Source organism: Zea mays, chromosome 3 (genome assembly GCF_902167145.1).
Source record: "Zea mays cultivar B73 chromosome 3, Zm-B73-REFERENCE-NAM-5.0, whole genome shotgun sequence".
NCBI lineage: Eukaryota > Viridiplantae > Streptophyta > Magnoliopsida > Poales > Poaceae > Zea > Zea mays.
This window is the reverse complement of record NC_050098.1, coordinates 207,144,765-207,169,815: the sequence shown is the minus strand read 5'-3', so window position 1 is coordinate 207,169,815 and position 25,051 is coordinate 207,144,765. Positions and strand designations below refer to the sequence as shown.

Here is a 25,051-nt window from a genome sequence, read left to right as displayed (position 1 = left end):
ATCATCCTCTAAATCTTATAACATGTTTGGATTTCTCGCCATGTTGTCTCACTTAGCCTCAGCTAAACTAGTGTTGCCAGCAAAGGTGAGACCTAAGAAGACATGTTCCTGAGACAATGGGATCGAGGAACGAGAACACAGAATGCTATTTTTCGAACTATGAAACAAAAGGGTGTATGCCTTTTGTGTTGTCCCATCGTAGCTTGGAATGTGAACAATGTGATTCTAGAACAAAAATACGGAACAATGCAACCAAATAAAGGAATTAATTTCCTTTTTCTCTGTCGTGTGATTAATTTGTTTTCCTCACACCTCACCTCCTTTTCCACCGGCACCAGCCGTCAGCACCACCACTGACCTACAACCCAAAGTAGTTTTCGCACCCTATCGAGACAGAGGTGGTGTTCCATCCATCAATCAGCATAGTCAAACCTACCTGCAACCCACAACACTTCGCACCTTATCGAGAAAAAGATGGAGTTAATCGATCAATATAGTCAACCTTCCACCCATCAATCGATATAGTTGACCTTCCACCCATTAATTGGTACGTCGTCTCAACCTTCCACCTATCACCCATCAATCGATAGGTCGCCCCTCCCTGTTCCCGTTTTTTGTTGGGGGTCACCATCAATCGACATGTCGTCTCAACCTTCCACCTATTACCCAACAGACTATGGTCAGCAGATCGTGCATATGGTCGTGCGAAACATTATTTTTGCACTGTCGACTGCACTATTTACATAATGGAGTTCGAAATAGAAGGTGAGATGATTAAAGCTGCTGGAACTAGCCTCAATCGATAGGTCACCCAACCCTGTTCCAGTTTTCTATTCGGGTCAAGGAATGACGAAAGGAGGAACACCTTCAAAATTCCTGGCTTCTAAGGCTATCTCCAGCAACTTAATCGTCACTATCTTTTATTTTAAACGTCACTCTATAAACAGTACAGTCTATAGTGCAAAACATTGTTTTACAAGGCCATATGTTCGATCTGTTGACAATAGCCTAAGGGTGAGACGAATTGGCTCCTCAAGAAAGTAAAGAGAAATCATGAAAGGGAACACCGTAAACTTTAATCAGCTAGGGAAGGCAAGCACCATGATGAATCCAAACGGGCTTTAGAGCTAGTTTGAAAACATAAATCCCTTTAAAATTATAGAGAAATAAGGGGAAATAGTTCATTTCCACCTCGATCCTCTCAAATCTCTAATCTCAAAGGGGTTTAAGTTTTCAAACTAGAATATTGCCCCATAATGATGACCCAGTTCCTCCTATCCCAAACCAAACACTTCCCCCTCAATCCTAGGAAAGGACTCGTTTGAAAACTCACATCTCCTTGAGATTGGTAAGGATTATAGTGGAAATAAATTGTGGCATGGTCTCATCTAGGGGTAATAATGGATCACGATCAAAATGCTCATTCACAAAAAGTTAGTGCCCTTAAATAATTTTAGTTCAAAATGAATAAAAATAAAACCTGATCCTAATCCGATTGGATCCTTAAAGTTTGTAGTGTAAAATCTAGAGCTCTCTCGTCTCTGAACCAAAAGCAAATCTGATAATGCGCGACTTCGCTTTCTTTTATCATTTTGGGGGTGAAATAGCGTCCTTGAAGCGTGTTGGCAAACATGTTTTGAATATTCAGTTCGTTCATTTTGAATCCACAGCCGATAAGACTGCAAAAGTTAAAACAAGACTCAAAATCACAAGGCCCGTCGCAACAATAGCTACAATAAGGTGACCATACACGGAATGCAGCATAGTTCCCTCTACTCTTATGCTCAGATAAGGGGCTTGAATCATACAATGATGTTATAGCATATTCAGGTAGGGAGGCTGCAGTTGAGGAGCAGATGCCAAGAGGCTTCGAGGCCAAACCCTGAAGGCACAACAAAGGCTTCATCACTAAAAACGACAGGCTATTCGGGTATATTCATTGGAGGTTCCAGGTTCTCCACAAGAATCCCCAGGTTTAAGTCCTTATCCTCGAACTTCTTCAAAAAAGGGTGATTCTGCAAGAACAGAAATGACGATTCGATTAGCACATCTTAATCATTTATAAGTGATGTGACAGTCAGATTCGTTAGAAAGCCAATTATTCAGGCATGCTAACCAAGAGTTCTGAAGCAGACATCCTCTGAGCCGGATCTTTCTGTATGCTGCAAAACGATTATAACCAAAAAAATGTACTGACATCGTGAAATAGCAATGATAGTACAAAAGCATTTCTTTTTACAACTCTTCATGGAAATAAGATGTCAGGTGTCAGCAAATGGAAATAAAAAAATACATTAGTGATTACTACACTGCACAGGACTAAAGGTCGGCACAAGCACAACCACAGCCCAGGTTTATTGATCTTGAGAACAGTGTCAACATAAGGATATGGCCATCAATCGCATGTGCTTCAAATAAATTTTGCGGGGGGTGAATGGACATAACGTATGTTAAAAAATACGTTATGAATGTTTTATCATTATTTTGGATAGATTACAAGATCTGATAATAAATTACCCCTAGACACAATTTTACAACAAAAATTATGAAAATACATAATATACTTTTTTACGTAGTTACGATGCCCAGTGGCCACTATTACCTTCAAGCTCAACTTGCACGTGGAGAAACAAAAGGGAAAAAATATTAGTGAGGGATAGATTGGGCCAACTGAAATTTTGAAATAGTTTGGGAAGATTAAATGGAACTGACATTTTGTTTTGGTTATTAGGGCTCAGCCAAACTTGAGGGGAGTAATTTGGACTTTTTCCTTAATCTAAAGTGCTATAGTATGTATTTCAAGGGTTAAAGAAGTACCAAACCTTAGTTATATTAAGAGATATAAGATAAAATAGATATGTAAGACATTAACATGCTGAGCTAAGCAACACATTATGGCCCAACCGCCCAGCTATGGAACAATCGTAACTCATAAACTTCCCTGAAGACCCACAAACTACAGTTCCAAAGTGAAGTAAATGTCAGAAAAAGATATTAGTATTTTTATTAATCACAAAAAAAGACCTATTGTAAGAGTTTTTACCCACTGAATATTGGTTGCAACTGAACCATTGATGTCCAAATACTTGTGGCACAACTGCAAAGTTTTCTGTGGATACATTGCATGATCAACTATACTGAACGGTTGTACAAATGTTCCCATGACAAAATATGGGCTTAAGTGGATTTCACTAGTAGTTATCTAAAAACTTATTTGTTGACTAGTGAGGCATCATATTCCATTAACCATGAAGCTCAAACGCTTACGATACAGCAATGTACTTGTCATCCAACACGTAAAGAATGTTTTAGCACACAAAGTCCTCGAACTCTAAGGATCAATGGAATCACCAGAAAGACTGCATTTCCATAAATAAGCAAGTGATGTTAAGTAGCTTTTAATAGCTTCAAATACTTATGTTAATAACTATCATAAAGGGCAACCCAGTACCAGAGGATCCCATATGAGTGGGTCTGCAGACGAGATAAACCAAGACAAGCATTCCCCCGGAAATGTGGAGAAGCTACTCGAACCCGCGACCTGGTGACTCCTCACCACTGCACCAAGCCTACCCTTCTAATAACTAGCATAAAGGCATTAACAATTATTTTTCATGTGTAATTTCAGAGAAGAAATTTTAGCATACCAAGAGGAGATAAATGAGCAGAATTCTGGAGAGAACTGATCTGCAGGTGCAGAAGGTGGTGGCTGATCGACAATGGCCTCCAGAAGTTCATAAAAGCTTAACCAACCTTCACCTTCCGAAGGTATATAAGGGAACCGGCCAATGGCACACTCAAGTATAACTAAGCCCAAACTCCATATGTCACTTTTGTAGTCATAAGTGCTACCACTAATCCGCTCAGGCTGAAGAAGGAAGAAAATAACTGTCACCACATATTAATGAATTGATTGATGAACATAAACTAGCAATCACATGGCATTGAACGTGATGAATTCAACATACCGCCATATAGTTGTAGGTTCCAACAAATGTATCTCGCTGACCTATTGAGCTTGCTAGCACAGCACTCACTCCGAAGTCGGTAATCTTGACTTCACCTTTACGGTTGACCAACAAGTTAGATGGTTTTATGTCCCTGTGAATCACGTGCCTTTGATGATGAAGATACAATAAACCCTCCAAGACCTGAATTAATATAATACTATTCAGTGTTATGTGGGAATGTGTTTCAAGTTTCAAAAGAAGTAACAACACAAATCAAGGTTAATCCAAATTTAGGAGAAGCCAAAGTAAAAAAAACAAAGGCCAACCTCATACATACCTGCTTACAAAGTACTGCAAGGTATGGCTCCAGAATAGTCTTCACTTGCTTAACAATGTCTGCAAGCGATCCACGGTCCATGTACTCAAGAACAAGATATATTACACCATTGTGGTAAAAAGATTGATGGCACATAACTATATGAGGGCTCTGTGTTGCTTGGTTTATTTTGAGCTCCTGTACTATTTGTTTACGAACTGACTCCTGAATGTTCATTTGAATACCCTACAGAAGAAATTGTAACACTGGTCAATCCATCAAGTCACAGACCATATGGATGAAATGACGCAGCAGTATGCTCAGCAGAGAATTCCAGAAATTTTCACTTAGGCCCGTTTGGATTCTTGGAACTAAATTCTTTCCAGTAATTATAATTTAGGCACAGATTAATTAAGCTAATATGGTTGTATATAGAATATATTTGTATATTGTTGTTAGCCATGCAAGGGAGATACTAATAAGTTGCATGTTGCCATGTTGTAAATTTAAATGAAATCTGCCATATCATTACAAAGATGAGTAAACAAAGCAACAACATAAGATGCAGAAAATTCTGGTCGTCAGAAAAACGCACACCATGTAAGGTTAATTTTGAAGAAACATACCATGCAGATCCCTACGTGCCATAGAACTTCATTACTTTTTGCTAGATTCCAAATGACTGACATGTCTCTGTTTGTATAGACTATAGAGCCAGCACCTAACAACCCCTAACATCCTGATAATTATCACAACAAACCAAACTAGCTGGCTATTCTGAGGGAGGACTGAGCTACCCATTACACCATCTAAAGAAACAAGGGTTTGTTTTTCATGCGAAGAAACACAAGTATAGAAAATCAGGAGAAAATATCTATCTAGGGTGTTCTAAATTATGCAAGGTACATATTCTACATGTACATGGTGTGTCAGCTGTATGGTCCAACAGGAAAAAAGAATGTAGTCTACCTTTAAGGCAAATAATGTGCCCACCCATTTGTGCCTCACTAGCTGGACAACACCACCGCTTCCTTTGCCAATGACTTGAATCATCTCAAGATCATCCATTGATAACTGCACATCTTCCACCTTCAGCTTTGTAGATTCCTGGGGAAACAATGTGATCTAAATTCAAAAACTACTTGACAGCCAACCAAAATATACAAGTGTCAACACTCTTGACACAATATGGAAAACATGGATCGTTATCGTAATTGAAGTTAAAAATGATAATGATAGCCAATTAGCCATTGGGGACAATATATCATCCAAAATAGCTAGAGATAATTCCAGCAGTGAGTCTATTCTTTGAAACTGGGATGTCTGCACTTCTATTCAGTGAATGGAGTAAATTTTACACAAACCATAACCAGAAGAGAAGATCGAGAAGCCCAGTCTTACAGGAATTGAAATAAGTCCGGTCTAACTTTGGGCTCAAACTAACAATCTGACTAAAACGACTGTAAACACAATAGGCAACCTCCAGGCTCATAAAGCAAAATGAAGAGCATCCAACAGTAGCTAAATGACAGGTATACAAAAACCAATAATAAGTAACAATTCATAGACACGTAACAAGTAGGGGGGTGAGAGGGCTCCATGTTGTTACAGTTAAGGGTGGTAATGGATCACGATCCAAATGTTTATTCACAATAAGTTAGAGCCATAATTAATTTAATTCAAAAATGAATAGGAATAGAGCCCGATCCTAATCCAGTTCGATCCTTAAATTTTATAGTGTAAAATCTAGAGCCCATTACCACCCCTAGTTACAGTTCAAACAAAAGGCGCACGATTTATACCTTATCCATGAAAACTCCACATTTCTCCATGATGATAAACTTGAAACAAAAAAAAGGTAGAAGCATACATAGTAGTTCAATTACAGACCATTTATTTTGTTGTTATTTGTTACAAAGAACTTTCTTTGATTCAGTAAATGGAATCTGTGCAAAGTTCTTTTTAACAAATAACAACAAAATAGATAGTCTGGAATTGGACAACAACTAATATGCAATCAGACCTTATGTGCAAGCGTGGAAGCAAACCTGTTAATCCGTTAGATTATGATCCAACTGTAGATATAATCGTGTTTTGTTATGGGGTTTTCTTTAAATCCACACGAGCAGATGGTAGAAGGGTTTAAGTGTTAAATGTGATATATGGTTGGATCGTGATTGCATAGAACTACATGCTTATACTAAGTATCAAGTGAAAACATACAATTCCACCATGCTAAATACATTCCGCAACAATACTATAGCATGGATCAAGAGCCCGATCCGGAACTCACATCTTCATCCCCGTTTTCCTCAGAGATAAGCCGCAAGCCGCTCTGATTGAGCCTCAGCTCACCATCCTTGAACGTGCCACTTGCCGTCCTGTAAAAAAAGGCACCAGCCATCAAATTCAAAGATGTCGATTCTGTTTATGCCTTCAGAAGACGAATAGTCGACTTCGCGGTCAAAATCGACGAATAGACAAAATTAAGCATGGATCTAGAAGTGGAACCGCAAAATAACATCTGGAGCACTTAAAACGGCAATATACGAAGAGGGAGAACGAAGTTCCCGCTTATATATGTAGCCTTAGCAACTCAGATCACTCCAAAAACACTGGATACTTCAAAGAGAGAGAGGAGGGGTTGAGGGTAAGGACCGAGGGCACTGACAGGAACTTGTCTACCGGGGTCTCCTGCGCCGGCACGGTGAGCTTGAGCTCCTTGACCGGCTTCTTCCCCTTCATGGCCTCGCTCTCGTCGTCGCTGTAGGGTTAGAGACGGAAGTGGCTGCTCGAGGAGGAAGAACCGAAGAAAGCGAGTGTGTGTGCGGGACTGCGGGGTATGGGGAGGGAGAAAAGCCAGATTTTACGGGACCTTGACACCCTTGCCGCTGCACGGTGGCTGGTTGATAGACGAGCTCGGCTCTCTTTTCAAAGAGGAGCTCGGCTTGACTGAAGTTGGCTCGTGAGTCGGTTTAACTTGGCTCGTGAACTAGACGTGGATAAATAATATTATATTATATAATAATTTAATAATATCTAAATATAAAAATGTAATCAGTAAAATTATCTATTATCTATTATTATTGTATAGTTTAATTAATTTGGCACAGCTTGCGAGCTAGAACGAGTTGGCTCGGTGGACCAACGAGCTCGAAAACAAGGCTCGTGAGCCGCTTCGAGCCGAGTCTGAGCCACCCTGAGCTTGAGCCGGCTCGCGAGCTATGAGATTTTTTTCCCAACCCTAGTACTGGCACTAACGCATGAGTAATACTAACAAATTTGGTAGTCTAAAGTTTCTTTATATATTACTGATACTTATATGTTGAAACAGAGAAAAATATAATACCATGGTATGAATATAATATGTTGTACTGCCTAAAATAGTATTAACGACGCGATGACTTTTCATATGGTGTTACGTGGCACGATACTGCCTAAACTAAGGGATAATGCCTAAACTAAGGGCGTCGATTTGAAAACACACGGTTTTTAAGAAACTAGTTTAGAGCATCTTCAATAATTTTGTAAAAACACTACCTAGAAATATAGATGAGAAGTTGCTGAGTGATAATAGAAATAAGTGATAATAGAAAGTAAAAATTCTATGTTCTATAGTAATTCTCTATTTTTAGCTGTCAAATATTTCAAATTATACTAACAGGAACGTTCTAGAAAGTTTTATGTTCTCTCCATTAAATATCAATCAAATATGATATTGTTTCTGCAATGGTTCTGAAATCTATGTACAGAAAAATCTATGTATAAAGTTCTAAAATCGTCATACAAAACACACACAAATCTCTATGATTCATCGATTCCAAATATGACCTAAATTGCTTGATTGGATGTTCTCTAGGGAAATATTGCAAACTACAAAAATAAAAAATGTCTAACATACAACAAGATTATTTTCCACATAGTAGCCCAGAATTTATTAATGAAAAAATAAAAGAGAATAAAAATAGAAGGCACAGAACACGAATTTCACACGAAAAGTGCTTCGGGAAGTGTCGTGGTTTCGGAAACCGGAGGACATTAAGATTTATGTTCGGTGGGGATGCTATCGCGGACTCACTCTGAATGATGAATCGTCGGGACTCAAACGGTGAACTTAGGACACGAGGTTATACTGGTTCAGGCCGGAGCCCTAATTCAGTGCAGTGTTGACCATAGTATTGCCATAAGGCGTGTTACAACTGGTGTGCTTGTCTGTCTCCTTTTTGAGATGAAGAGGGTCTTTCCCTTTTATACCCTAAGGGTTAGACCTTACATTGCTCTCTCTTCAGGGAGAGAGGAGGAGAGAGAGGCAATATAAAGAAATAAAAAAATCCTTCGTTCATCATTGCGGGCCCCCCATCTCCTGGTCGTGCGAAGTAGCGCTCTAGGGCATGACATCGCCTGTCGCTCCTGTCCTTGCAGCGGGTTCATGGCTGACATCTACGAGGAGATGCACGGCGGGGCCCATGGTTCAGCCTCGAGGCTCAACTTACATGGCATTGTTCCCTCCCGCCATTGTAGGCCCCAATTTGTTCTTCCGCGCATATGGATTCGTCCATTCGATATGGCACCCGTCTTGTCATTTCCGCCATGTCGGCTAATGTAGAGGCTCCGGTGCTGAGGTCGTCCCTGATAGGGGAGTTGTGTTTGTGCCTTATCGCCTAGGCTCCTAACGTCATGCTATGCCGTAGTCGGCATATGCTTGTGGCTCTATGAAAGGGAAATGTGCTCTTGGGCCATTTCTATTTAGTTTTGGTGATTAAATGCTCAACACATTGTGTTTGTACTAACGTAATCTTGTATGAGCAATGAACACAGGTAGTTAAAGCAAATTGAGAAAAGGCACTTTTAGGCTTGAAAGTGGGCATACCACAAATCCATATGGTACCAAGTGAAAAGGTAAGCTCTGAACACTTAGTCAATTGTTTTATGTACTAATCATATTTGTCTAAGTGTTAGGGACTATGTGGAGTCAAGTCAAAAGTAGTAAAAAAGAATTGAAATGAAAATAGCATCTCGGTTGTTCTGCGTAGCACCGGTCGATCTAATGCCACCCACCGGACAGTCTGGTGCTCAGTCCGATCGAACGGACCACTCTCGGGGAAAACAGATTTCATCGGCTATAATTCACCGGACAATCCACGCGGAGCGCCGGACAGCCGGTGTGCCAGTCGGCTAACAGCTAGTAAACACGTCAGCCGGAGCCAACGGTCAATAGGTGCACCAAACAGTCCAGTGCCACCCACCAGACGGTCCGGTGCCCCCAGAAGCGGAAAATAGCCAATCAGCGATCTGTAGTTGTTGCACTATGCAATTTTCGTTGTGCACCGGACAGTCCGGTGCACCCGCAGACAGAAGGCAACCAGGGCTTTCCAAATAGAGCTCCAACGGCTCCTAGGTCTCTTAGGGCTATAAAAGGACCCCTTAGGCGCCATGGAGCAATACACAAGCATACTTTGAACATGCTACAACTTCGATAATTCGCGACCACGCCGTTGTTTCATTAGATAGAGATTTGAGCGCATTCTTGAGCTGTGACTCTGACGTTTTGATTCTTGCGCTCTTTTCTTGACTCATGTGCATGTTGTTGCTGCAAATTGAGTTCTTGTGTATGTTTTACTCCCCCCTTACTCTTGTGCTTTGATCAAGATCATTTGTGTAAGGTGTAAGAGACTCCAACTTGTGGAGATCCCTCACAAACGAGATTTGATATAAGTAAGAAAACTGTAGTACTCAAGTTTGATCTTTAGATCACTTGAGAGGGTTTAGTGCAACCCTTGACCGAAGCAGGTCACCACAATGTGGAGTAGGCATTGGTCGAACCATGAGATAAAATTGTCGTGTCTCTTGTCCATTTACTTTATTGTGATTGTTGTTTTTCTTGAGTTCTCATATTCACTTGTTTTATTGCTCCTAAGTTTGATACACATTTCAAAGGAGCAATCAAGTGAAGAGTTCTGCTCTCTCCATCTCTACTCATAACAAATTGGTTTTAGTTTTCACTAGTACTCATTATAAACCAAGTTTGTGTTGTTTAGAGTTGATTTTTACAGGATCACCTATTCATCCCCTCTCCTCTAGGTGCTCTGACTCTGGCTCGACGCTTAGATTTACTCAGTGGGGGACTGGTCGCCCGCTCCGCCTCGCAAACCTACTCGACGGGGGACTTGGTCCTTCGCTCCGCCTCACAGACTTGCTCGGCGGGGGACTTAGTCGCCTGCCCTGCCTCACAGACTTGCTCGGTGGGGGACCTGGTCGCCCGCTCCGCCTCGCAGACTTGCTCGACGGGGGACTTACTCGTTCGCTCCGCCTCACAGACTTGATCGGCGGGGGACTTGGTCGCACACCCCGCCACACAGACTTGCTCGGTGGGGGACTTGGTCGGATGGGTCGTTATTGGTGCACATATCTCCCCTTAGGTCAGCTTCCATCGGAAGTCTTCCTATGAGGGGAGGGCCTTCCACTTCTGACCTAGTTGGCGCGAGGAGGTAGGCCGTCGAGCTGCTAATGGGTTATCCAAGTGAGATCTGACCTCCCTCCGGCAGGATTAGGTCTTGGCGAGCGATCCCACTGGGGGTGCTTGACCCGCTGGAGCATCTCATCAAGTCCTTCCTTATTCGATCCCGTTCTGGCACTCTGATCATCTTGATCAATCATAGAGTGGCCCCGTGACCACCCTGTCAACCGGGTTTCTGCGAGAGAATTTGAGGTACGACCTTGGATGTGGTGCCGAGCGAATGACCTATGAACCAATCACCTAGCCTGCGACTCACTGAGAATTCGCTCGGTCCACCCCTCACTCTACGTGTTAAGCTGGAGCGCGTTTTGATTTTTACCTGGCGGGCGTGACATATCCATTAGCGCGGTAAAACACAGGTTCATCATTATGTCGCTCGGTGTGGATGACCTAATGGGACGCGAAACAGTCCTGTTGTCGTATCGCGCGCAGGTGCCGTGTTTGGGTGGTTAACCCCATGTTTGTTATGGTGCTACGGATCTCCTGGCTAAACTAATGGCTACCTAGAGGAAAAACAAGAAGTTCTAAATGAGAGTGCTCAAACAAATGGCAGCCTAAGAGATGTGCCCAAGAGATGTTGAACTAACCAGCCCTCCCCTCTATTTATAGAGGGTTATTTTCATTCCTAAACTACTCCTATTTACATAGAGTTTATCCACTATGCAAGGGGAAAATGGACCAACTCCTGGAGTATTGATCCGACGGCCACACGCTCCACACGATGTTGCTTCGCCTTGACGCACCCTTCGCTGTGATGCCACGTGTCGCCACCAATTCCCTCTAGAACTGCCACCACCGAGTTTTGAGGCCCAAACCTAGCAAAACCCACCACCCACAACGCAGGGTGGTTTTTTCGAGGCTCAACCACTAAAATGTCGTGAGTATCGCACCGCGTGCGCATACCCACGTCCTAGACACATGTCCTGCCAGTCCTCGATCGTGTCGGCAACACAGCTCGCTTCGCCACATCCTCGCACGAGTGCGTGTCCCTAGTGTGAGCCACCACGAATGGTCATCCAGTGACTCTGGTCCCTCAGTCAAGTCCTAATGCCCGTCCTTCACCGCTCCCATCCATCGGCACGAACCCGCATGACCTTCACCTTCGTTGTCGACCATCGTACCTATGCTCTATACCTACACACCACAAGTTGACCGACATGGTTGCTCATACACAATAACTCACGCCTCGGTCAGTCCATGACTAGACTCAAGATGCTATCCGTTGACAATCACTCAACATCAACCCGAACCACAAGGGACAAGTCAACCTTGTGTTCACAATCTCCCCTTAGATGAGTGCATTTTCAACACCACCACATGAATATATATAAGTATAAAGAAGAAGAGAAACTCACTCAAACGACCAAAAACTAGATAAAAGTCTGAAAGGTCATCCAGAGCGAGCAAAACTTGGTCCCCCAAAGAAATGGACAATGGCTCAACACGACCAAGCAGAAAAGACTAGTCCTCAAGAAGAGACAAAAGTAGGGCTCAACACCACTAGCCATAATACAAAGCCAAAACAGAGCACAAAATCAGCAAGAGTGCTAAAATTAAAGCTAATTTCTCCAGAAAGAGCAAAATGGCTCAACACAACTAGCAAAAGCTCCAAACAACTCAAATTTCTATACCTTGAGAATCTCTCCCGCTTTGTGTGGCGGAACCGCCCGAATTATTCCAACTTAAGTGCCTAAGTCCCACCTTAGAGGCTAGACCACACTTAAATAGGAATAAAACGTCAGTCCCTCGGATCTAGTCCGACAAGGCCACTAACAGGATCAAGTACCACGTACTCACTCGAAGGTGAGGCACAGAGCAAATACAATAAAGCATAAAACCACACATTAAAGAAATACTTAAGATTATTACTGAAAGTCGCATAGAGGGGAGGTGGATAGGCGAAACCTGAAAATTAAAACTTTGTCCCCCAACTAGATCCCTTGATTAGTGGTTAGAACAAGATATATAATTATCGGAGTATAAAAACTAAGTTCTTTGCTTGTAAATAATGTTGCTTTGAAATAATGAAGAATTGATAATCAATACAACTAATAGGTATATGAATAATAAAGCAAGAAGGCTTAGAAGGGAAGAGCAATACTTTCTTGCGAAGTGTTGCTTCACTAAATGAGAATTTAACTTGAAGCAACACCAAATGATATTGACAAAGAATAGCGCAAGAAAACTTAGAGGAAGGGAAAATAAACAAATCACAAGCAATAAACACAATGGACACAGATGATTTGTTTTACCGAGGTTCGGCCCTCGAAGGCCTAGTCCCCGTTGAGGAGTCCACTAAGGACGGGTCTTTTTTAACCCTTTCCCTCTCTCCACCGATCACCCAAGGATCGGCGAGCTCTTCTTCTTCTCAAGGATCACTCTCGATCCCGCAAGGACCACCACACTCTTTGGTGTCTCTTGCTAGCTTTTACAAGCCTCCAAAACTTTGAAGGAAGTTCGATGGGAGTCAAAACTCCACGCGCAAATGAGCACAAGGATGTAGCACACACTATCTCTCAATTAATCTCACAAGGCACTAGTGCTAAACTCAAATGAGTAGCTCTCTTTTGCTTGCTCTTTCTTTTGTGGCACTTGTGTTGGTTGTAGAGGTCTAAATCTTGTGTATAGGATGGATCAATGAATAGAAGTGGTTGGAAGGGCTTGAGTATGTCAACTAGATGACTTGGAATGTTGCTTGGACTCCCACACTTGAAGTGGACGGTTGGGGTGGTATTTATAGCCACCAAACAAAATATGGTCGTTGGAGAAGCTTGCTGGTGATGGGCGCACCGGACAGTGTTCGGTGCCCCGCCACGTCATCCTCCCATTAGGGCTTGGAGCTGGTCGACCGTTGGAGGCTTTGTCCTCATGCGGCACCGGACAGTCCGGTGTCACACCGGACAGTCTGGTGCCCCTCTGACCGCTGCTCTGACTTCTACCGCGGCACTGTTCATTCGTCAGAGTCGACCGTTGCGCGCAGATAGCCATTGCTCCGCTGGTGCACCGGACACTGTCCGGTGGCTCACCGGACAGTCCGGTGAATTATAGCGGAGCTGCGTCTGGGAAACCCGAAGGTGAAGAGTTCGAGCTGATTCACCCTGGTGCACCGGACACTATCCGGTGGTGCACCGGACACTGTCCGGTGCGCCAGACCAGGGCAGCCTTCGGTTTCCTTTTTGCTCCTCTCTTTTGAGACCTAACTTGTTCTTTTGATTGGTTTGTGTTGAACCTTTGGCACCTGTAGAATGTATAATCTTGAAAAAACTAGTTAGTCCAATTATTTGTGTTGGGCAATTCAACCACCAAAATCAATTAGGAAAAGGTTTGACCCTATTTCCCTTTCAATCTCCCCCTTTTTGGTGATTGATGCCAACACAAACCAAAGCAAATATATAAGTGCATAATTGAACTAGTTTGCATAATATATGTGCAAAGATTGCTTGGAATTAAACCAATCTATATTTCATAAGATATGCATGGATGCTTGCTTCATATTTAATGTTTTGGACCATGCTTGCACCATTTGTTTTGTTTTTGCAAACTTTCTTGGAAATTCTTTTCAAGATCTTTTGCGAAGTAGTCAAAGGCATATGAGAAGATTTTGAGAAGCATTTTTCGATATTTGAAATTTTCTTCCCCTGTTTCAAATGCTTTTCCTTTGACTAAACAAAACTCCCCCTTAATCAAATCCTCCTCTTAGTGTTCAAGAGGGTTTTAAGATATTAATTTTGAAAATACTACTTTCTCCCCCTTTTGAACACAATAAGATACCAATTTGAAAATCATTAGTTTAAAATTAGGTGGTAGGTGCGGTCCTTTTGCTTTGGGCTAATACTTGAAAATACTACTTTCTCCCCCTTTTGAACACAATAAGATACCAATTTGAAAATCATTAGTTTAAAATTAGGTGGTAGGTGCGGTCCTTTTGCTTTGGGCTAATACTTTCCCCCCCTTTGGCATGGATCGCCAAAAACGGATACTTGAGTGAAATATAAGCCCTTTCTATAAGTTGTCTCCCCCTTTGGCAAATAATATATGAGTGAAAGATTATACCAATGTGGAGAGATAGTGTGGAGTGATGGCGAAGGGTAGATAATACCGATAGAGTTGAGTGGAAGCCTTGTCTTCGCCGAAGACTCCATTTCCCTTTCAATCTACGACTTTGCATAGATATCACTTGAAAGCACATTAGTCGTAGACATAAAGAGATATGATCAAAAAGATATATCAATTAAGCATAATCATAGTTCTATATGATATAGATTGCTCCCCCTAAATATGTGCATGGTGAGGAATACATATTTTGGCCTTAAATGCCATTTGCACATAATTAGGTTAATGAGAACATATCTATAGCATACAGAATGTGAAGTGCATTGTGTCATAGTATAAGTGTGATGCTCATGATAGTTTATGCACTTATGAAAGCATGTTATAAACATCTTAAGCATTTTCCCTTAAGGATTTCAAAGAGGCTTAAGGACCATCCACCTTTGGAACAAAGGCAGCTTATCCTCGTTACAAGGTTAAGCTTTTAAGCTTTTTGACAATAAAATTACTTCACCCAGTTTTAACAAAGATGCATAAATGCAGGAATGAAACATTTGAGAGGTTAAACTAGGTATGAAGCGGGGAAAGATACAAAGACATGCTTTCTCTTCCTTTTATACGAGATATGCAAAGAGTGTATATAAGAGGAAGATTTTGGTACATGTGAAAATGATAGGAAGTAGATTTTTACCCTTTTTGTACTTTCTCATAGAGACACTCTCTTCATTGTGCCTTGTCCTTTGTCTTTGTTGCTTAAGACCTATACTCAATGACAATGTATGGAAATATTTTGCATAAGAGAGAGTTCTACAACTAGTGATACTTTGTAAGACATTGTTTAGCATATATAAAAAAGGATCACAAGGTCCATAATTGAATCATGAATTCTCCTGTTAACTTAGTGCACATCAGGAGAGATATTGATTAAAACAATGAAAGTTTCATGAGGCACTAAGAATTAATTGAAGTTATTCAATGATCAAACAACAGATGCGATCAAAAGAACAACATATGCATTAGATTTTCAAACAAGTTTAAAATGGGAGAATCCAGTAAATATGCTACTTTAATAATGAAAGCTACAATCCTTGATAAAGGTGACATTATTTTACCAAGTTGGATTGAAATGTAGTAGCATACTTTATGAGAAAGATACCAATTTGAAGTGTAGTAGCGTACTTCATGAGAACCCTTATTCTCATGCAAGAGACTATATGAAAATTACTAAGATGAAGTAATAGTCTCAATATAATCAAGATATAGAAATAGGCTCCCCCTAAACATATGCATCAAGCTTTTGAATGAAATAGGGAGAAGCACAATACATCTTGATCAAGGCTTGTAAAATTGGCAATAAATAACTTGCGCCTTGCATTTCTCATAATGAAAAAGGGTTTAGAATACTTACGACCACACCATTGGTCCAAGTAGGTGTTGTTGCTCTTGATGTCTTCCTTTTTCACTTGAGTGTCCTCCCTTGATAGTTGTCTCTTTTTCTTTTCAAACTTATTGAAATTACTCAAGAGAGATGTTAGTAGCACAAGGGAGTATATGATAGATGATGATTTCTTTAGATAAGAAATATAAATAATTCATCATCCACAAGTTACATAGACATGAAGTAAAATCCTTAATATTAGTGCACATTATTGGAAACGTGAGATATGCACTTTTTAGACAATTATAGTCAATCATAGGAATTTTACTTCTTCATATTGAAATTTAATATCATACCTTAGAAGCATATCAATATGAAAACTAATATAGCAAAGGCATGAATTAGATTCTAGTAGGCAAGTGTATTATAGAGAATAAGATTGAATGCACATCTAGCAACTTTACATCCAATAAAGAATCTATTCTTCACATAGGTAGAATATGATGATTTGAGGTACATAACCATTGATGGGAACTATTTTTGATCAAGAGGATGAGTTCCCATACCTTTGCTTTTACCTTTCTTCCTTTGGGTGAAGAGTACCCGTTGATGTTTGCGGCTTGCATTTATTCTCTTGTAGATTTCGATAAGTAGGCTCAAGAGATATGGCATTAGTAACACAAGCACTAATTCTCTTTTTGTAATCATTTTGATGAGGAATGAAAAGTGGATTACAAGAGCATGGAGACTAGACTATCCCATGATGTATGCTTAGTTTTAACTTATGAAACAAAGCAAGCATAGTTAATTCCTTAGGATTATGGGAGTAAATCTATTTCATAACATGGAGAGCGATGAATGTGGAAGAATCATATCCAATTTAAGCAATAAGAAATACAACATGAATTATTGGATTGATTTTCCTAGACATGATGAGATACGCATTTCCATAGAGAAACTTATCTCTACAAGTGAGACTACTTAAATTACTTTATGTAAAAACATTAGTCTCACTTTTCTAGTTATAGAGAGAATTTTCCTTTTATAAGTGTCCTAAGTATTTGAATTCCTTATATTACACCTTATTCTTTTAAGAACATGAAATATCTCTCTATCTCTAGAACATGGCAATAATAGAATAATTAAAATAAAAACATGCCATGGGAACTTGCAACAATTTAAAGTATGTAGATTGTCATAATATAGAAATGATGAATACATAATCTACCATATGAGAGGAATTTCTTCAAAGAATAGTGACGTAATTTAAAGACATCTTAAGTGCTTCCTATTTCTATGTGACTACACAAGCCATATGATAATTTTAAGATAATTGCACTTAAGAACATAAGTGTTACCATCCTTTGACTTTCCTCCATGTTGTAGGCCTTGGTCTTTCCGCACATGATAATTCTTTAATTCCTACAATATCAATATCTTCCCCGAGATGATATGAGTTTTAGATACAATAATTCAATATAACTTTGGGTCAATTTTGGATATGGAACATTGAAGATTGATAACTTGAGTCAACAAAAATTGAATTGACTTTCTCAAGCACCCCAAAGCTTCATACCATCTCCTCCTGCAAAGCTTGTCAAGCACATTTTGGTACCCATCGCTTGATGGGTCCGTCAAGGTTAGTAAACAAAGATCTAGGAACCCAAAAGTCCTTTGTGTTAGCGCTTGGTAAACTCATTACCTTTCTAGCACAAGTTGCAATTTTGGGTTGCCTAGTTACATGCGAAATAATTGACAAGCTAGAAGTGGGGTTGTTATTAATGGGACAATCCTTGCATTGATGTCCCTTCTTTCGGCAAGTGTAGCATAGGCGTTTTTCAAGCTTTGAGGATTTCTTCTTTCCTAATGCTGTGCCATTTCGTTTTAGATGGGGACAAGATTTGATTAAGTGTCCCTTCTTTGAGCATTTAAACAAAGTCTATCATCCTTGTTAATAACCAAGCCATTTTTAATGTAGGGACATGACCTAATCAAGTGTCCCTTTTCAAAGCATTCACTACACTTCTTAGTGCGAAGTGTGGCTTGATCATTACCTTGGATGTTACCTTTCATGGAGGCATGGTTGAGCCTTTTGGAAGAGGTATTGATTTTCTTCTTTTGCTTCCTCCTCTTGGCAATCCTCAAGTCCTTGACATTTTCTTCAAGGGATTTAGTGCATGCCTCGGTTGTTCCCGTCTCAAGCTTCTTCACCATGTGATCACAGTTATCTTGAGAAGGTTGAGCGATGCATTTCCCTTTTAGTAGTGTCAAGCTCCTTATTAGCCTCTCATTTTCTTCTTTGAGATTTTGGTATGTATCATCGCTTGCTCCTGCAGATTTTAGCTCAAAGGAAGATTTGCTTGTCGACTGACAACAAGCATTAGCACATGGTAATGTAGTTTCAATTTGAATACATGTGCATGAGTGAGGTTGTTGGGATTTCAAGTTTTCTATCACAACCTCATGAGCAATATTTAATATGACATGATTATCCATAAGATTTTCATGAGAGCATAGAAGCATATCATATTTTTCTTGAAAAGATAGATTTTCATTCTTTAGCTTTTCTACTTGGTCCTTAAGCAAGGTATTCCTATTTACTAATTGAGAGATACAATTTAAAGTGTTATCTTGCTCAATTGAAATAGTTTCATACCTTTGGACCAAATCAACATGAGAGCACTTTAGCTCCTCATGTTCTTTAGTCAACTCACCAAAGTGTAGCATTTTCATGGAGAGAACATCTTCTAGCCTTTGACGAGCTTCGCTTTGCTCTCTCGCTCTTTCTTGAAGTTTGAGCATGACCACCTTATCCTTTTGGCTTAGGCGAGCATAGAGATGCAAGAAGCTTCTTTCTTCCTCCCCATCCTCATTTGTCCTTCCGCTATCATTTTCATTAGCCACATAACATATGTGGGAATCAAAATGGGAAGACAAACCTTTTGGAGAGGTGGATTCATTGTTTGGTCTCCATCGTTCATTTTCTTCTTCTCCCTTGCAAGGGTTAGTATCACAAGTACCAAAGGAAGTAGAGGCACAAAATGAACTATCATGTTTGGACTCATCAAATTTAGTTTTAATTCTAGTCCAAATGTCATGCGCATCACGAATAGATTCATTATAATTCATTATGAAGGCATGATGATCTTCTTTGCTAAGAGAATTACTTAAGATGTCATAAGCTAGATAGTTTAAGCGTATACATCTTTGATCTTCCTCGGAAGTATTTTTCCTATCATAACTAAGAGGAATAATACTCTTGTCTAAGATTTGTTCTAATTGTGGATCTACGGTTCTAAAAGCATTTATCACTCTAGAAGACCATGAATCATAATTAGAACAATCGGAAAGTAATATCTCAAGAGTTACCTCTGTGTTCTCCTTCGGAGTTGTCTTCTTGTTCTTTTGGGATCTTCTACGAGCCATCACTTCGAGTCGTTAGACTCAATATGAAGTGCCTAGCTCTGATACCAATTGAAAGTCGCCTAGAGGGGGGTGGATAGGCGAAACCTGAAAAATAAAACTTTGTCCCCCCAACTAGATCCCTTGATTAGTGGTTAGAATAAGATATATAATTATCGAAGTATAAAAACTAAGTTCTTTGCTTGTAAATAATGTTGCTTTGAAATAATGCGGAATTGATAATCAATACAACTAATAGGTATATGAATAATAAAGCAAGAAGGCTTAGAAGGGAAGAGCAATACTTTCTTGCGAAGTGTTGCTTCACTAAATGAAAATTTAACTTGAAGCAACACCAAATGATATTGACAAAGAATAGCGCAAGAAAACTTAGAGGAAGGGAAAATAAACAAATCACAAGCAATAAACACAATGGACACAGATGATTTGTTTTACCGAGGTTCGGCCCTCGAAGGCCTAGTCCCCGTTGAGGAGTCCACTAAGGATGGGTCTTTTTCAACCCTTTCCCTCTCTCCACCGATCACCCAAGGATCGGCGAGCTCTTCTTCTTCTCAAGGATCACTCTCGATCCCGCAAGGACCACCACACTCTTTGGTGTCTCTTGCTAGCTTTTACAAGCCTCCAAAATTTTGGAGGAAGTTTGATGGGAGTCAAAACTCCACGCGCAAATGACCACAAGGATGTAGCACACACTATCTCTCAATGAATCTCACAAGGCACTAGTGCTAAACTCAAATGAGTAGCTCTCTTTTGCTTGCTCTTTCTTTTGTGGCACTTGTGTTGGTTGTAGAGGTCTAAATCTTGTGTATAGGATGGATCAATAAATAGAAGTGGTTGGGAGGGCTTGAGTATGTCAACTAGATGACTTGGAATGTTGCTTGGACTCCCACACTTGAAGTGGCCGGTTGGGGTGGTATTTATAGCCACCAAACAAAATATGGCCGTTGGAGAAGCTTGCTGGCGATGGGCACACCGGACAGTGTCCGGTGCGCCACCGGACAGTGTCCGGTGCCCCGCCACGTCATCCTCCCATTAGGGCTTGGAGCTGGTCGACCGTTGGAGGCTTTGTCCTCATGCGGCACCGGACAGTCCGGTGTCACACCGGACAGTCCGGTGCCCCTCTGACCGCTGCTCTGACTTCTGCCGCGACACTGTTCATTCGTCAGAGTCGACCGTTGCGCGCAGATAGCCGTTGCTCCGCTGGTGCACCGGACAGTCCGGTGGTGCACCGGACACTGTCCGGTGGCTCATCGGACAGTCCGGTGAATTATAGCGGAGCTGCGTCTGGGAAACCCGAAGGTGAAGAGTTCGAGCTGATTCACCCTGGTGCACCGGACACTGTCCGGTGCGCCAGACCAGGGCAGCCTTCGGCTTCCTTTTTGCTCCTCTCTTTTGAGACCTAACTTGTTCTTTTGATTGGTTTGTGTTGAACCTTTGGCACCTGTAGAATGTATAATCTTGAACAAACTAGTTAGTCCAATTATTTGTGTTGGGCAATTCAACCACCAAAATCAATTAGGAAAAGGTTTGACCCTATTTCCCTTTCAATTACAACATCATCTGAGTTTATCAAAAGTAGTGATCATTGTTCGGAATGCAACGGAATATAACTAACGGTAAATAAACGGAGGGATGGGGAAGGCTGGCCCATCACTCCTCATGCTCCTCCCCTGCAGAGGTAGGGTCCCACTCAACTGTCCAACCTGGTGGCAAGATGGACGGCCAAGTCACTCCAGCAACCATATCCTCCAAGGAACCTGTAAAAATTATGCCATAAGCAAGGTTGAGTATACTAATACTCAGCTAGACTTATCCGGTGTGAGGAGTCTACTCCTCTACCTCTAGACATGCAGTTGTTTGGCTGAGGGGTTTGGTTTGCTAAAAGCACTAGCTGAGTCTAAAATCAAGTTTTAGCTTTTCAAGTTTTAGTGCGATTCTCTTAAGACTAAATGTGTACCTAGCTAATCATACATGGTATCAAGCATTTTAGCAATCAACATCTTTTGCCAATCAACACATTTCCACTTATTACTCAATGCAGTACAATGGATCAAGCAGTCTCATTAGCTGCGAGAAGCAGATGATTCGAATCGAGTTTTTAAACCTTGCAAGGTAAACCTAAACATACGACGTGGCGAGGCACTCCGTCCCCACACACACCAACCGTCCCCATCGATTCCCCGTCAACAGAACAGGGCTTACCGCCTTGGCGTACAATGCCTCACTGACCTCAACTGCCATCGTGCAGTGACCGCACTTGTACCCACCATAACCGGAATGGGAGACCACGTCTCAGGTCGCGTGAGGGATAAAGTCTGCTGCCAGGTTCACTTAGGTACTAGGCTTACCGATTTACCATATTTCTCGGCATGTGCTTAGTACGTTCAAACGCTTGACACAGGTATCTGCACATTAATCCTTATTCTAATTTCCGTCTCATAAACAATGCATCCCCATGGATCCGTGTCCACTGACCATCATTATTCTGATTTAAAATGGACACAACCAATTCTTGATCTCGCGCGAGTGCTAGGAAAATCACTCGACTTCTACCGAGATCCCTAATTAATAAAGCAGCTACTCGACCTAGCATACTATCCATCTCAACAGGAATCCTGAGTTCATGCAACTAGGATTTTAGTCAACTCCTACACTTAAGTGCACAATACAAGCCTACAAACATTAAGTGCGGTAAAATAGCATAGATAACAGTTATGCATAAAACCGGGGCTTGACTTCCAAAGCTGGGGCAGGCAGATCCTCGATGGCAGGCTCTGGTGCTGGCTCCTGGACTACCTCCTGAGCAACTCCCTGCTCCAGAACGAGGATGTACTCTCCGTCAGCGAGATTACAATCTATCGAATGCAATGAATAAGGTACATGTATATTAATGATATGCCAATTTGTAAAAACTACGTATGGTGAAACAATATTAAAACAGTGGTTACACTAGGGTTTCCTTTGTCGGCCTTAATGGTTTCATCCACTCATTTTAGGGTCTTGAATGAACTTAAAATTTTAGTCATCCTTTGGATGTTTGTTTGGGGCTCTTGGAGGATTTAATTGTACACCACTAATTTCTCCCACAATTTCCTTTTTACTTTGTATTTTGCTTCTTATTAAGTGCTTTTGAACTACTATGACAATTTAGAATTTTCTAAAAATGTTACAAAAATTACAGTGGGTAAATATTGATCTCTGTAGTTTATTCTACAAATTTGATGTTAGAATTAAATTAGATAAACCTTCGGCAAAAATAACAAAAGTAAGGGTAAAAGGGCACTTTACACTATAGCTCTGATTTGGGTGAGATTTCTGGACTAAAATTTATTTTTGCTAAGATCCATGGGTGATGATAGGTCTCTGTGCAAAACATTACAGAAAAGACCCACTGGGTATTTAATTGTGATTTTCTAAAGTTTAATGTCAAAAAAGTTCTTATAACTAACTTGTTATTTAAAAAATGTCAAACAACAAAACTTATATTTTTCCTAGATTCATACTAGCATATTATTAGTTATCCCAAGGATTAGGGTGGTTTCTCCTTAGGGTTATTTTTCTAGGATTTTTCTAAGTTTTCATTAATTTCATGAAATAAAATGTGGTGCATTTCTTTTGTACTAACAGAGGGCTCAACAAAATTTTCTGGTGAACTATGTTACTAAAGTGAGCTAGCAAAAATGTGGTTGCCCCCTGATTCTTATTTTAAACTCCCTTTTTCCATTTTCTTTAAGTTTGAATCAAAGCAAGTTTTAATGGTAAACCCTCCCTAATCTGGTGCACTGAGAGTTGATTATTTTTAAATAGGGCTGTTAGTGGTTAAGTATCTCTCTAATTTTTCTTAACCTCAGTCCAATAGTATAACTATTTTTCCCTTCTTTACTTAGCTTTTGGTCAGTTTACTATTTAAATCAAAACTTTTAAAAGTCTTGCAGTACTTAGGGTGTTTGGTATTTTTTCTAAGTAGTTCATATTATTTAAAACCTAGCAAAATTAGTTTGACCAAATTTGGCTGGATAAAATTGGAGTTATGAATTTTGTATGTTCTGTCTGCATTTAAATGAATAATGTTTAAAAGGTTTAAGGAAAAACCAGTTTACACCGAGGCCCATGGGTTATCCCTTAACTATTTCTATAAACCATACCCCTGCGGGACTATTCCTCTGAGTCTCTGACTATGCAAAATCCCCCCGGCTTCTTCTTCTTTTCAACCGAGCTCCATCCCCCTTCAAACAGTACCCGCGGAGAGGAAAAAGGGTGGCGCGGCTTACCGGCGGCGAGGGAGGTCCGGTGAAGGGTGGGGTTAGATCCGGGAGGTCCTGGCGATCACGTCAAGGTGCGGCTCATCGACGGTGATGGCCGGAATCGGTCTGACCACGCGCGCAGGCGGTCGGGCTCGTCGGTGGTGTGCGCTGCGGCCTGCTCACGACGGTATTGCTCAATCCAGTGGCATAGGAAGCTTCACAGGGTGTTAAGGACGCTATAGGTGCAAGGAATCGATGAACGGCTTACCGTGGAGCTCGGTCCACGTGCGACGGCGACCGATTGAAGTCCGGCGGCGTCGATCCGGGGTCTCCGGTGAGGTAAAGTCCAATCCCCGGCGCTGGGAGCTTCACTAGGGTCCGTAGAAGCTAACCCGAGGGTCGGACGGGGCGAGGAGTGGCTGGTTTGGCCGGTCTACGGTGGCCATGGCTTGCGCGGCCGCTGGCACCTCGCTCACGGGGCAAACTCCGGCGATCTTGAGCTCGGGTTGGGTCAGTGACGCGAGGGGGTGTACGGTCGAAGCCAGGATGGCTTTTATAGCCGCGGGCATGGGCGTGGGCGTGGGGTTGGCATGGCGCGGGGCTGCGCGCGTGGGCGGAGCGCCGAGGGCGTGCTCTGGCGCGCCAGAACGCGTCGAACACGTGTGCGTTTGTTTCTGCCCTTGTTCAAACGTCTACTGGGATCACAAACGTGCGAATCTCGCCCAAGGGTCTTGTGCAAGATCTCTTCCTGGCACCTAGGGCTAGCTAGTTTGTGTAAGTTCCAAGGGAAGATCTGCCCTAGATCACAAGATATGTGGGCGCCAAGTCAGGTCTGTCGGCACTGTTCATCCCGAGACAAAACTGATGTCAAACCTTGTCAAATGGTCTTGGCTTGGGTTCAAATTTTTCCAGGGTGTGCCTTAGATAGTTTGGCCACTTTTTGTTACTTGGACCAAGGGGTTTTGGTGCCAGCACAAAGTTGAACACCTTTGATCTTTGGGCTAGGGTGGTTTTGGGGACTTAGAGAATTTTTGAATGGCTCTAGTGTACTCCCCACTTGGTGAATTGTTTTGGGGTTTTTGTTGGGCCTTTTTGTAATATTTTTCTTAATAAATTTTGTAGCTTTACTAATACACTTCATCTTTAGTTGAGGTCCCTTTTTATGTTTTGGTC

At 41.4% G+C, this 25,051-nt stretch overlaps 1 protein-coding gene across 1 annotated transcript; it reads right to left on the bottom strand.

Annotated features, from left to right (window-relative positions):
• Positions 1-1,634: 1,634 nt before the first annotated feature.
• LOC542356 (MEK homolog 1) lies at positions 1,635-7,157 on the bottom strand. Its single transcript, NM_001371620.1, has 8 exons — positions 6,938-7,157; positions 6,560-6,647; positions 5,236-5,373; positions 4,288-4,512; positions 3,969-4,151; positions 3,648-3,868; positions 2,117-2,162; positions 1,635-2,015 (listed from the first exon to the last, which is right to left on the bottom strand). Exons 1-8 carry the CDS (start codon positions 7,009-7,011, stop codon positions 1,923-1,925), a joined length of 1,068 nt encoding a protein of 355 aa, NP_001358549.1. The 5' UTR covers positions 7,012-7,157; the 3' UTR covers positions 1,635-1,922.
• Between the last annotated feature and the right edge of the window lie 17,894 nt (positions 7,158-25,051).